The following is a 14,146-nucleotide window of genomic DNA, read 5'->3' as shown; positions in this document are numbered from 1 at the left end:
ATTCTACAAGCACCTTTACCCACTCCCACTGCCAACTCTGTGGAGTCTCTCTGTTGATTATGGGTTTTTAGGCCCTTCTACATGCCTCTGAGGGTAAACTAATGTAGATAAACTTTTTCATCTGATTGGCTGCTTTTCCCTAATACCCCATTTGTGAGAAAAGGGCAGCCAGTCATATAAGTGCTACACACACTGATGGAAAACTCCCACTTCCCAACTGTGAACTGTCTCAGAAGATACCTCTAGGGAAGAGAGAGCTGGGACTTGGGGCTAGGTGTGGGTGTAGAGGGGCAGCAGCACCACATCCAGGGGATTTGAGGTACTAACATGGTAAATGAGGGAATGGGGGCAGGCAGTGCTGGGCTCGGGGGCAGCAGACCAGATGGGGAGGGGAAGGTAGCACATAGGGGCAAGAAAACATGAGAAAAGGTGGAGCCCTGGGCAACAGCCACCTATTTCAGGAGACTGGCGATACTGGAGGCTGCACTGGCCTGGTCCAGAACTCGAGGGAGGGAAGAAGCAGTGTCAGTATCTTCATCTCCTTTCTGTCCTTGGGGAGGGGGAGAATAGGGTGGACAGGAATTACTGGTTAAGGGTTTGTAATGGATATCTCTACTATAGCTAACACATGCTGCCAGTTCTTGTGACTGTATTATGAGTTGCAAAATATTTGTTGTTTTTCCTCAAGCAACAGCTCCTGGAATCCTGAGATTCTTTGGTTATTTTATTTTATTTTTTATTTTATTTCATTGTATTTCATTTCTTTTCCCTTGTGGTTATGGAGAAAACCTGGAAAATGTGACCAGACTGAACTCAGAAGGCTTCTTCCCAGCACAGTGTATTTTTTAAATCTCATGGTTTTGTGGGCTTTTCTTACAACTTTTGAGTAGTTGGGGTTGGCAGTACAGCTAACAGCCAGCTGAGATACTCACTTTAAGTTGAAGGATAGGGTCTTAGGAAATGGGCTGGATGGGAGCTCCTGGGATCTATCTTCACTGATTAACAATGTCTGTCTGTATTACACAGATGTTCTGGTTGTTGAAGAAATACTGCATCTGAACTCACACAGAATTTCCTCTGCCAGTCTTCCAGGCTGCCTGTAGATGAGCCATTTCTTTGACTCATAAGCAAATTAGGGACGTAGGGAGACATGCCAGGAGATGGGGTAGACAACTGGAGAGATACAGCATGGTTTTGGGATAGAAGTAAAGGAAGACGAGAAGAAACAAGAGGATCAAGAAAATAGACCTCAGAGTACCCAGACTGAAATGTGGAAGTAATTATTTAATCACATATATATTTTATAAATGATAAAAATGTTTAAATGGTAAGGCAGTTCTTGGGATGGTTTAGCAATAGAATAGTACAGAAACTGGTTTATAATCTGACTTTTGGTTCTCATTGCCAGTGCCACAGATATTCGTGTTCCGCAAAATGGTAGCCACCAGCAGGAGAGTCATACGTCGGAAATTAAAATTTCAAGCCTCATTGTATGTAGGTGTTCCATGACCAGCTCATAGGGACATCACTTTTTCGTGATGTTTCAAATGGGCAGTTTTTATCCTGGCAATACCAGTCTACAGATGGGCAACTGAGGTTTAGAGAGGCTAAGTGACTTGCCCAAGATCACACAGGGAACTGGCAGAACAGGAAACTGAATCTTCTTCGAGTGCTTGTTCATGTCCATTCCACATTAGGTGCGCGTGCGCCGCATGCACGAACGTCGGAAACTTTTTCCTTTAGTGGCTCCTGTCGGGCTGGCGGGCCTCCCAAGTGGTGCCACTGCACCGTGCATATATACCCCTGTCGGCCTGACCTCCTCCAGTTCCTTCTTACCATCCGTGGCGGTGTTGGAACAACCTCTCTCTCTGTCATAGAAGAGCAGTCCCTTAGCCTTTAGAGTAGCTGTCATCAGTTAGTTTACATACAGATTGTGGACACTTAAGTTATTAGGCGCTTGGAGGCCTCCAGCACCTGCCCTGGGCTGCGGGGCATGCCGCAGGCCCACGGCTTCAAGGCTTGCGCCATGTGCCGCAAACCTATGCAAGTTAGTGACCCCTACGACTTGTGTCTACGTTGCCTGGGGGACAGATATCCAGCTGAAAGGTGTGGGATTTGCAAGGCATTTAAACCAAGGACAAGGAAAGAGAGACTTTCGCCTAAAGCAACTGTTGATGGAGACTGCATTGCAGCCGGCAGGTCTGGAGTGCCAGACACCGGCTTAGGCTTCCTCGGTGCGTAGTGCCCTGGAGCGTCGAGAGACCCGGCACCGGCTAAGCACCATAAACTGTTGGCCCCGGAGCGCCAGGCTAGGCCCCAGCACCGATCGTCCTCCCCAGTGCGGCCCCCGGTGCAGCCTAAAGGAAGGCATGGTCGTTCCCCACACAGGAGGCTGATGCCTCCCAAGGCCCCGAGTGCCGACAAGAGCGGGAAGCCCGCGGTACCAGTGCTGACACAGGTGGTCCCAGCAGCATAAGCCCCACAGAGCCCAGACCTAAGTGAGCTCAGTGCGGACGATGGGCTCGAGGGCATAATGGATCAGCCCTCTATGCCTGGCACCTTTGAGGCTGCAAAGGACCTCATCGAGCTGTCGGTGGTGAGCCCCCTCCTGTATGGGGAGAACCCTCTGGTGCCCGTGCCTCGGGTGCTGTCGAGGGGTAAGCCGGCAATGGTGTGCTGTTCGAAGACACCATCCCGGCATTGGTCCCGGTCGAGCTCCGACTCTGCAGACTCGCACTTGCCAACGTCCCAGAAGGAGGTTGTGGCACCGGCAGCGAGTTGACGCAAAAAAGCACCAGAAAGGGCATGCCGGTCTCCGGCACTGCCCAGAGACCGGCACCGGGAGGAATTGAGACGGCCCTCACCAGAGGTCTCCTGCAGACGGCACCGGTCCCAGTCCCAGTCCCGGGGATACTGGTACCGCTCCCAGTCCCACTCAGCCAGGAGCCGCTCGTTCTCTTGCCGGCACAGATTGTTGGCACCACCATGGCCTTCACGATTGGCGTTGCTGCAGTCCGGCTCCGGCTGCTATAGCTACCCGCACCAGGGCCCAGAAAGCAGGGACCCTCAAGGGAGCTGGCAACCTCAATGGGACTATCAGGAGCGCCAAGGGGTCCCGTCCAGGGCAACTTACTTGGTGTAGCGGTCCTGGTCCTTGCACTGATGCCAGACGGTGCCGAAGGCAACAGTATTCAGGCCTCCAGCATTCCCCCAGCATAGATTGGAGAGTCCGGCACTGAGTCAGTGCCGTCCCATGGACTCCCACCCTGATCTGAGCTGGAGGCCCCTACCATGGGAAATGGGGAGCAGGAGGACCAACCAGAGGGGGTCGAGCAGCAGCTAACTTCCTTGTCTTCGCCCGATGAGGTGGTGGTGGGTACAGAGGTGTCCGGCCCTCCACTGATAGACCTTAGAGCCCACCAAGAACTGCTGTGCAGAGTTGCCCAAAATTTGGGGTTGCAGGCCGAGGAGATGGTTGAGCAGGAGGACCCCATGATGGACATTTTGAGCCCCGAAGGTCCATCCAGATTAGCGCTCCCGCTCATTAAGACCATCCAGTCTAACTATAAGACTGTATGGCAGACCCCAGCCTCCAGTGCTCCAACGGCTAAAGGAGTGGAGCGTAAATACTTTGCCCCATCTAAGGGCTAGGAGTTCCTGTTCTGCCACCCGAGTCCATGATCCCTAGTCGTTTCGGGGGTGAACGAAAGGAAGCGCCATGGTCAGCAGGCCCCAGCCCTAAAGGCCAAGGAGGCGAAACACCTGGACCTTTTTGGTAGAAAGGTGTACTCATCTGGGGGCCTTCAGTTGAGGACTGCTAACCAGCAGGCCATCCTCAACAGGCACAATTTCAATTCCTGGGCGGTGGTGGGGAAGTTTAAGGACAACCTCCTGCAAGGTTCCCAACAGGATTTCATGGGTCTGGTGGACGAGAGGGCAAGTCAGTAGCCAAGACCTCTCTCTCCAGGCCTCCCTGGATTTGGCAGAAGCGGTGGCGAGAACAATCGCTTCAGGGGTGGTCATGAGGTGCTCAGCGTGGCTCCAGGAGTCAGGCCTGCCCCCTGAGGTCCAGAATACACTCCAGGACCTGCCCTTTGAAGGGTCCGAGCTCTTCTTGGACCAGACAGACGTGAGGCTGCATAGCCTCAAGGACTCGCGCGCTACGCTCAAGTCGCCGGGTATGCACATCCCGGCGACCCAGAGGAAGCCCTTTAAGCCACAGCCTCCCCCTCAATGCCAGTACCAGCCTTGCCGTAGGCGAGGCAGGGATAACAGGCGCTGATGCAATAACAATAATGCACCATGCCAGAACCAAGGCCAGCACAAACCCCAGCCAGGCACTAAGCCAGGCTTTTGAAGGTGTGCTCGAGGACCGCGTACCAGACCAGTCACTGGATTCATCCCTTTGTTTGCTGAACATCCTGTCCCATTTCTCCTGTGCGTGGTCCACCATTATGTCAGACCGTTGGGTCTTACGCACGGTGCGGAACGGGTACTTGCTGCCGTTCGCCTCCCTCCCCTCTTCCCTTCCCCTTTCCCCGTCCCTCTTCAGGGACCCCTCTCACGAGTAGCTCCTAGAGGAGGAAGTCGGCTCTCTGCTAGGGGCGGTAGAGGCAGTGCCTCAGGCCTAAAGGGAAAAGGGTTCTACTCCCGGTACTTCCTCATCCCCAAGGCCAAAGGGGGCCTTCGCCCCATCCTAGATGGGCCTTCGCCCCAGCACATTGACGGTTCCTACGCTTCATGGGCCGAGAACATTACCAGTTTGTGGTTCTCCTGTTCGGTCTAGCCGTGGCCCCAAGGGTGTTCATGAAGTGCATGGCGGTGGCGGCGGCCTTCTTATGGAGGCAGAGAATCTGGGTGTACGCATACCTCGACAACTGGCTCCTGGTGGGCCGATCCAACGCGGAGGTGTGGGGCCATGTGGAGGTGGCCCTGAGATTGTTCCGCAAACTGGGGCTCCTGCTCAACGTCCCCAAGTCCACGCTCGTACCCACACAGAGAGTGGAATTCATAGGGGCGGTCCTGGATGTGATGCAGGCCAGGGCAAGCCCTCCGGTATCCCAATTCCGGGCTATCCAAAAAGCAATGGCCTCCCTGCGCCAGTTTCAACGACAATGGCCAGGTGCTGCCTGTGGCTGCTGGGCCACATGGCAGCATGTACGCACGTGGTCAGGCATGCCAGACTGAGAGTCAGGACTGTGCAGGCGTGGCTCTCTCAGGTGTACCGCCCAGGCAGGGACCTCCTGAACTTGATAGTGACAGCCCCAAGGGATGTGCTGGACTCCCTGCTGTGGTCGCAGTCCCAGCCTGTGGTTTGCGAAGGCATCCCCTTCGGCGCCCCACTTCCGGACCTGATGCTGGTAATGGATGAATCAGACCAAGGATGGGGGGCTCACCTGGGGGACTTCATGATGCAGGGGTTGTAGTCCAAAGGAGAGCTTTCGCTCCATATCAGCGTGAAGGAGCTCAGGGCGGTTTGTCTTGCCTGTCAGACCTTTCACGCCACTCTGAGTTTTCACAGCGTGACAGTTCTGACAGACAACACTACTGCCATGTTTTATATAAACAAGCAGGGCGGGGCTCGTTCCTCGCCACTCTGTCATGAGGCTCTCCTCCTCTGGGACCTTTGCATAGTCCATGCAATTCACCTCGAGGCGTCCTATCTCCTGGGGGTGCGGAACGAGCTGGCGGACTCCCTCAGCAGGTCGTACCGCATGCACGAGTGGACGCTCAGGGCAGAAGTCATGCTTTCGCTCTTCCGCAGGTGGGGGTTTTCCTGGGTAGATCTGTTTGCCACCAGGGCTAATGCCCAGTGACTGCGGTTCTGTTCGTTCCAGGGCCGCAGCCCGGGGCTCACTTGTGGACGCATTTGCGGACGCATTTGCGATCCCATGAAGAGGGGGCTTGATGTATGCCTTGCCCCCGCTCCCCTTCGTGCACAAGGTGTGCAGGGACAGGTTGGTGGTGATCCTCATCGCCCCAGCCTGGGCCCATCGCTCCTAGAGCTGTCGGTGGAGGCCTCAGTAGTCCTGCCCCTACACCAGGATCTCATTACACAGGACGTCGGGCGGCTTCTCCACCCTGACCTGCAGTCGCTACACCTGATGGCGTGGAGGGTCTGTGGCTAAACGCCCTGGAGAGCCAGTGCTCCCTTCCTGTGCAGCAGATTCTGCTTGGCAGTAGAAAGCCCTCTACTAGGGCGGCCTATATGGCCAAGTGGAAAAGGTTCTCGTGTTGGTGTGAACCCTGACAGGTGTGGCCAGGCCAGGCCCCGGTGCAGGCCATTCCGGAGTACCTCCTGCACCTCAAGCAGCAAGGGCTAGCCCCCTCCTCACTCAAAGTGCACCTGGCAGCCATCTCCGCCTTCCATCCGGGGTTCTCGGGGGGGCTTGGTATCATCTCACCCAATGGTGGGACGGTTCCTTAAGGGGTTGGAGAGGGTGTTCCCGTACTCCCGCCCCCCAGTCCCTCCATGGAACCTTAATCTGGTCCTTTCTAAACTCATGGGACCCCCTTTCGAGCCCCTTGCTACCTGTTCTGTCCTCCACCTTTCCTGGAAGGTGGCATTTCTGGTTGCCGTTAGTTCAGACACCCTTCTGGCTGAGGTGAGGGCCCTTACCTAGGAGCCATCATACACAGTATTTCACAAGGACAAGGTGCAGCTCCGGCTGCACCCCAAGTTCCTTCCTAAGGTGGTCTCCCAATTCCATCTGGGCCAGGACGTTTGTCTGCCGGTGTTCTTCCTGAAACCCCATATGGACCCGAGTCACCGCGGCTTGCACACCCTGGATGGGCGTCGAACGCTGGCGTTCTATTTGGAGTGAACCGAGCCTTTTCACAAATCCACACAGCTGTTTGTGGCTGTATCTGAGAGGATGAAAGGCCTCCCGGTGTCGGCAGCGGATTTCGTCTTGGATTAAAAGCTGCATCCGGGCGTGCTATGAGCTCGCAGGTGTTCTGGCCCCGGCGGTCACAGCCCACTCGACCAGGGCGCAGGTGACTTCCACTGCGTTCCTGTCACAGGTCCCGATCCAGGAGATCTGTAGAGCAGCCACCTGGTCCTCGGTGCACACCTTCACAACCCACTATGCGGTCAACCAGCAGGCCAGAGAGGACGTGGCAGTTGGCAGAGTGGTCCTCCGAGCAGTTGTTCCGTGACTTCTACCCTCCTGCAGAGGTAAGCTTGTAATTCACCTAATGTGGAATAGATTTGAACAAGCACTCGAAGAAGAAAAAACGGTTACTTAGTTTCTTGTAATTGTTGTTCTTCGAGATGTGTTGTTCACGTCCATTCCACCACCCACACTCCTACCCCTCTGTCGGAGTCGCCAGCAAGAAGGAACTGGAGGGGGTCGGGCTGGCATGGGGGTCGGGTATATATGCATGGCGCAGTGGCGCCACTCAGGATGCTCGCCGGCCTGACAGGAGTCACTAAGGGAAAAAGTTTCCGACGCTCGTGCACGCGGCGCGCGCACACCTAGTGTGGAATGGACGTGAGCAGCACATCTCGAAGAACAACAGTTACGAGAAAGTAAGTAACCGTTTTTTTGTCTTCCATATTCCAAGCCACTGCCCCAACCACTCGGATATCCTTCCTCTCCTCAAGCCTTGTTATTTGTTGCAAATTCCTCTTGCCCGATGAGCTTTCGAGATGATACGATGAGCAAAACAGGTGCAACATTTTTTGAAAATGTTTACTACCTGTAAGCAATTCGTGGGCATAGATGGGAACTACTTTGTGAACGCTTTTGTTTATGGGAGGTAGTTTGTTACACATCTGTAATGTTTAATAACTGAACCAACAATATTTATTTAGGAGTTCATTTTAGAGTGTAAGACTCCCAAGTGATGAATGTAAAGAAAGTTACAGTTCAGCAGACCCGCCTCCTGGAACTTATAACTATATTGCAAGTGAATTTATGGAATCTGGAGGAGGAGATATTTGCAGTGCTCTTTTGTTGTTGTTGTTGTAAAAAGTGCAATCCCAAAGGAGGTAGATTTTCCTTGCTGCAGGAATAGGAAGATGTTTTTATGGCTTAAATGTAATAGGTCCAGGTTTGTTGTGAAAGGCGAGTGACACCATGTAATAGCTAGTATGAGTAGAAGAAATGTATTGGAAGGATGATGATCTCATTAAGGATACATACTGTGCTGTTTTGCATAATACTGTAACACAACAGTTACTTCTGAAGAAGGACTTGGACTGACTAAATAACTGTTCCAAACTTTCCTGTGTTTTCACAGTAGTTTTGCTTGAATTGAATACAGATTATTATAAACTACATCAGTAAAGATAAAGTGGTTGAAACAAACTGATTTATTCAACTAGATCTTGACAGAGAAAATATGTTGGAATTTTTGCCTTTTTGCTAAATTTCCTGCTGTTTCAAAGACTATGCTACTATACTTGGGATATCTAACATATGTTGGTTTTTACTATCTTTCTGAAAATAATTAACTTGAAACTGAAGAGGAATCTTGCTTGGTTTCTGTACTTCATTTATCATATGGATGAAAAGGAGGCAGCAGCAGCAGTGAGTGAAATTGCAGGTTTAAATCTCCTCCCTCCCCTTCTTCTCCTCCGCAACACTGTGTAGTTATTTTAATAGTGAAGGGCACTTAGCCATAATAGTTTTCAGTAAAATAAATATTTAGAAGTTTTAGAGAAGATTTGTATATAAAATGCAGGCTGTCAGGGTGATCGGTTTTGTTTTTTTTTTGTTTTTTTGCAGATTATACAAATAGCTTTTTAAAACCTTTATGTATGCAAGTTAAATGTTTTTGCACTATAAAATTAGTTTATATACAAATATTCTCAGAGATTTCTATATGGAGAGGCTAATGTATGAATTTATCATGCTCTCCTGTTCTGTATGCTGTATGTAGCATGTGTTTAAGCATAATAATAGTTTTAAAAGATATTCATAAAACATACTGATCTAGAGCAGTGCTGAGTTCTTAGTTATCGGGAGTCAAACTGGGGATGGCTTGTGGTGGCTCTGAAAATCAATTATTTTCTTAAAGGTTGTCATTTTGTACTCCAAGATCTGAGCTTTCATTTTGAAACAAATGTGTTTAGCCTTATTGTTGGGATGATGATCTTGAAAATGTGAACAGACATAACCTGATGCAGTGATGTTTTCCTGAGTCTGTAGACATTCTTAACAATAGCTCTGAGAGGTGTGGATTGCGTCCATATGTCTTAGGCAGGAAGAGAGGGGGCAGTCTGAAGTTTAAGGATGATAATTTAAATGTCAACATTGCCAACTTTGACTGCTGATCAAAGCATACAAGAAGGAAGGACTTTGAAGATCTGCACAGTTTAATGCAAGTGGTATCTCATTTTGGTATAAAGTCTGTGGTGCATGGGAGAATACCACCTGTTTTTCCCATTCTGACCCTTGGAGCCATTAAGCAGGGAGAACCAGGAAGCATCTGTGCCCTACCAGTCAGGAGCCAAGTCTGAAATCCACCAAACACAACAAAGATCAGGGATATCCTGAGCCCAGCTGGGGGATCCAAGCCCAAGAAGATCAGCTGAGCACAGAGAGTATCTGAGCCCTATTGACAGGGAGTCATGCCCAAGGAACACAACAGAGCAGTTGTGATTATTTTCAACATGTGCACAGTATACTAGGAGCAGCATTTCATTTTGGTATCTTATCTTTGTGTCTTTAAGTGAACATATGCTGATTTGTGGATGGAACTTACTTTTCTTTTCCATTTTGAGCCCTGCTTTAATATATAGCTCATTGTAAAATGTCTTGGCCATTTAATGGTAATAGTAAGCAGGAAGCTTAGGCAAGGTATGAGACCTATAAGGGAGAATACTGTGGAAAAGATGTCTGTTACAGTCATGCTACTTAAAAAATTTAGAACAAACTACTATCTAGGATTTTCTCTTTTTGGTAAATCAAATTAATACGAAGGTGTTCTGTATCTGATCTAGACATTATGCCAGTATTTTTATACCCCTTTGTTTTAGGGCCACTATTCCATACCCTACCCTATTCATCACCTATTCATCTTTTATAAACAGCTTCCATTGATGCTGACATTTACTAGGAGTAGGGTTACTTGGGCTACTATTTCCAATATGATTCTGCTCCATAATATGACCAGCAGGAGGTGTTCACCAAGTGGACGGTCTTTTTCTCCTCTGGAATTTAAGTAAGTCATGTCTCTACCATACTGATGTCTTAGCAGCTTGCAAAGGAAATATTCCAAATTTGGATCTCCCTAGTGCCTGAACTGCTTTCATGCATCTGAGCTGATTTCGTGTGTGAGTATATATAATAGTATATACAATTCATATATTCAGTTAAACTCAATAGTTAAACTCAAACTTGCACATTTGTTCATTTACGGTAGGATAAGTGATGACAGACAAACAGCTTGTATTCTAAATTAAAATATGTCTATAAAAATTATTTCCAGTCTGAATTTCAGGATGGATATAAAATAAAAACTTGAATGGAAATAATTTGGGTTCCCTTTACATAAAAATGAAGTGTGATTCAGAGTTCAATTTTAATTCAAAGTTTGAAATAATTAGCAGATATTGAGGCAGAATAGTATACTGGAATAAGTTTGGTTATGAGAATATGAAACCTTCCTGAGTTCTGATACTTGCTTTGCTATTGACTTCGTATGTAGCATTGGGCAAGTACTTACCCTCTGTTTGTTCCTCATCTGTCAAATGGGAATGATACTTAACTTGCAGGAATGTTTTGAAGGATTAGCTAAGTGTTTGTGCGGTGCTTTGACGATAGGAAATGACTATGTGCATATTACTTTTTATTATGCTATTACTGGGTGCAAATGGATAAAAAGGACACTCACCTGAAAGGAACATTTTAAATATTCCGTGTTGTAAAGAATGACCTCTCAGGAAGACTATATGAAGTTATACATAAAATATAAAAAAGTTAAAATGGCATTATTTGCCATTCCTCCCCTCCCTCTCCCCCCACCTCCTAGTTAGCAATCCCTGTTGCAGTATGAATATACAGTAGTTTTATGAAAGTCTGTTCTTGTGACTAGGGAAATTTTTTGCTTCTTTTCATTCTATACTGTGAAGGGCAACAAAGAAGCAGAAAGCCCACCTTAATATGAGCTTGTCAAAATCGTTGTTTTTCATTCCCCACTACTTGCACCACTACTCTGCAGGGACACAAAGACTGGAGATCTGTAGCTTTCAGAGCAGTGTGTACCAGAGCTGGAGGTCAGTTACTCAAGTGCCCTGTTTCTCTGTTACCTGGCGGATTTCAGAGCAGGAGTTTTCCTCTCTTGGGAAAGATACTGGTATGGCAGGATCTGTTGGCAGCTCAGATCATTACAGAACTATGCAAGGCAACCTGGGAGGACCAAGGAGCAGAGACTCTGAACCAGGTCTCCTCTCAGATGCCAGGAGATGTGGGGTTTGGCTTAGATTTCCCTGTGATTGTTGCTTTGCCCTGTCTATGAATCTTAAAACCTCTCTTCCCTCGTGTAAGCATTGTTTTGAGTTTCATCTCACAACACTTCCGGAGCGTTTAACTTCCTTTGATTTTTCTGTGAGAGTGATTGTAATGGGGTAGGATATGCTGTACATTTAACTTTGTTATTAATAATGTAATCTTAAGCATTGGCTCAAATGCTGCATTGAATGTAGAATGATTACATTGCCAGCACAATAGCCTGCCTGTTTCATTACTAAACTTTGCTGATTGCATTACATTTCAAACCAGTTGTAACAAAAGTTGCACTATTTTCGCCTACCAACTCTTCCTACTATTCAGGTGTTGGTATACTATGTTCTGTTTGACAAGATTATAGTGAAGTTCTGGTATTGCAACATTCATTTATCTAAGTGTAGCAGAGCAGATATTTGGTGAGAGATATAGAGCAGTTTTGACTTCTGGAATTCACTTTCGTTTTGTTTTTTTACTCCCACTTTTTTAAAAAAATTCTTTTTATGAACATGTTTCACAGAGTAGAAGGCCTGAAAGTGTAGGTACAAATGACTTTGGTTTTTTTAATAAAAGATTATGAAATTATTGAAATAATTTGAATAGTAATTGTATTCCTGTTAAAACAATATAATACTTAGCATTTCATATCTTCAAAGTGCCTTTCAAATTGTAAATAATATTCAATACTTGCTCCTCATTAACAAAGTGTTTAAAATTGTCCAAATATTAGATGATTTGGCTTCAGTTTTGTGAAGGCTTTTGTTACCTTTCACAAGCAAAATTTGTTAAAACACAGCACAGTAATTTATTGGCCTCAATTTAATTTTTATTAAATCTGCCAAAAAATGGATCTTAAGCAGTACTAGGTCATCAAAAAATGGAGGCTTTTCTATTTATATATTTTTCTCATTTCTATTAATATTTATTGCCACTAGAGAAAAACTGCTTTCATGTGCTGTTGTGGGGGAAAAATAGGATTTTTAACTCTTTAAAGCTTGTGATGGCCATCTTGTGTGTAATCCTTATGAGGAATTTTCATGACTGTCTGAAGCGTGAAAATCTTTACTTTCACTGGGAAGTTAAAAACAAAGAGAGCCCCGTGTGCATTCTTTCTTATATATGTATTGGCAAAAGTCAGAATTGTCTTTAGGATTTCTTAGAGAGGACCACTGGAGATGATTCATGATGACATCACATGTAACTTGCTCAACTTAAATAAGGGCGGAGAGACAACCTTTAGGCCAGAAACTGGAAATCTGCCATAGAAATTCAATAAAAATAAACACATTTAAAATAAATACTTATTGAACCTAAAAGATGTATCTATTCCAGCTTTTCCCTTTTTCTCTGTATCTCCCCCCCCCTCCTTTGTCTCTTTCTGTCTTACTCATTCTTGTGGCATTGTACCATTTTTGTTTTTGTGTACTGTTTCCTGTTCTCTTTTCTCTTTCTTTGAGTTGCAGCATTTGTTTTCTCCTCATTCTTTGTCTTCCATATTTGCTTCTCTTCTTCATCCACTTCCTTGCTTTTTCATGTTAACTTTTCTCTTCCACCTTGTATTCTATTCTCTCCCCATGGTATTATCTATCTTCTGCCTCCCACTGCCTTCCTTCTTATAGAGGTCCATCCTTCCTCTTCTGTTATGGGAGCTCTTATTAGGGATGGGGTGCCTCTCTTGCTGCCCCTCTGTGGGCATGTCTGCACTGCCTCTCAGAGCAAGCATTCCAGCCTTGATCCACAGACTTAGAGCTGTAAAAATATCTGTGTAGGACAGTGCTTTGATGTGGACTTGGGTTGGAGCTCGGGTTCTCAAGCCCATCTCTCCCCCCAGGCTTCAGAGCCTGAAAGACTCTTAGATTTTTAAAGAGACTACACTTCGAATAATAATTGTTAGAAACTAATTCTTGCATGTGCTTTTGCTCACAAAATACATAATTCACCATAATTAAGGAAAAAGTCTCATCTTAAACAAAACAAAACAACAACAACAAAAACTACCCAGGAACATCAAGTATTTGTTATCTCTTGGCCATGTACCAAATGTAACATATAGAACAAATGCCCCTATAGAACCAAGGGTATTCAGAAACCTAGAAACAGAAAACAAACAAGTAAATTACATATTATGAAATTCTGATCTTGTGTTTCTGGAAAATCTGATTTGTGGCATTTGTAATCCCTTTGCTGGTTGCTTTTTAGCTGCAGTCCAAATGCGTAAAACTCTGGCAAAGCTCAGAGGAAGAAAAGAAAAGAAAATGTATTTTAGATTTTAATTGGGACTTAGAAACATTCTTAGACTACTGATGTCTGGTTTTTGATGTCAGAAAATTCAATGTGTGTAAACAAATAATCATCTTAATGTAGTGCTTTGTGCTTTCTACAGGTTGGGAATCCACGTGTTGAACTCACGCTTTCAGAACTTCAAGATATGGCTGCCAGACAACAGCAGCAGATTGAAAACCAACAGCAAATGTTGGTTGCTAAGGTAAAAATACAAAGGAGTGGAAAAGAGACAAACTGCAACAATTGAAAGACTAGGCTTTCATAGATAAAATTATATATAGATTTCCTTCAACATAGGCATATATAATTTTCAAGAACTTAGAAAAATACACTACAACATTTTGAATAAAAGACCCTGAGAAATCTGCTGCATTAATAAATACTTCTAAATCCAGGCAATATAGAACACT

At 46.5% G+C, this 14,146-nt stretch overlaps 1 protein-coding gene across 9 annotated transcripts in view; it reads left to right on the top strand.

Annotated features, from left to right (window-relative positions):
* PPP1R13B (protein phosphatase 1 regulatory subunit 13B) overlaps positions 1-14,146 on the top strand; it is a 139,283-nt gene that overhangs the window by 95,783 nt on the left and 29,354 nt on the right. For 8 of the 9 annotated variants that reach the window (XM_073349755.2, XM_073349756.2, XM_073349758.2 and 5 more), the window contains one exon: positions 13,837-13,938. In XM_073349755.2, the coding sequence (XP_073205856.1) occupies positions 13,837-13,938 (102 nt within the window). Of the gene's footprint in view, positions 1-1,026; positions 1,277-13,836; positions 13,939-14,146 lie in introns of all 9 variants that reach the window. The other variant, XM_073349764.1, reaches the window with a different exon arrangement.

Source organism: Lepidochelys kempii, chromosome 6 (assembly GCF_965140285.1).
Source record: "Lepidochelys kempii isolate rLepKem1 chromosome 6, rLepKem1.hap1, whole genome shotgun sequence".
NCBI lineage: Eukaryota > Metazoa > Chordata > Testudines > Cheloniidae > Lepidochelys > Lepidochelys kempii.
The sequence above is the reverse complement of the archived record's forward strand: the minus strand, read 5'-3'. Positions and strand labels throughout refer to the sequence as shown.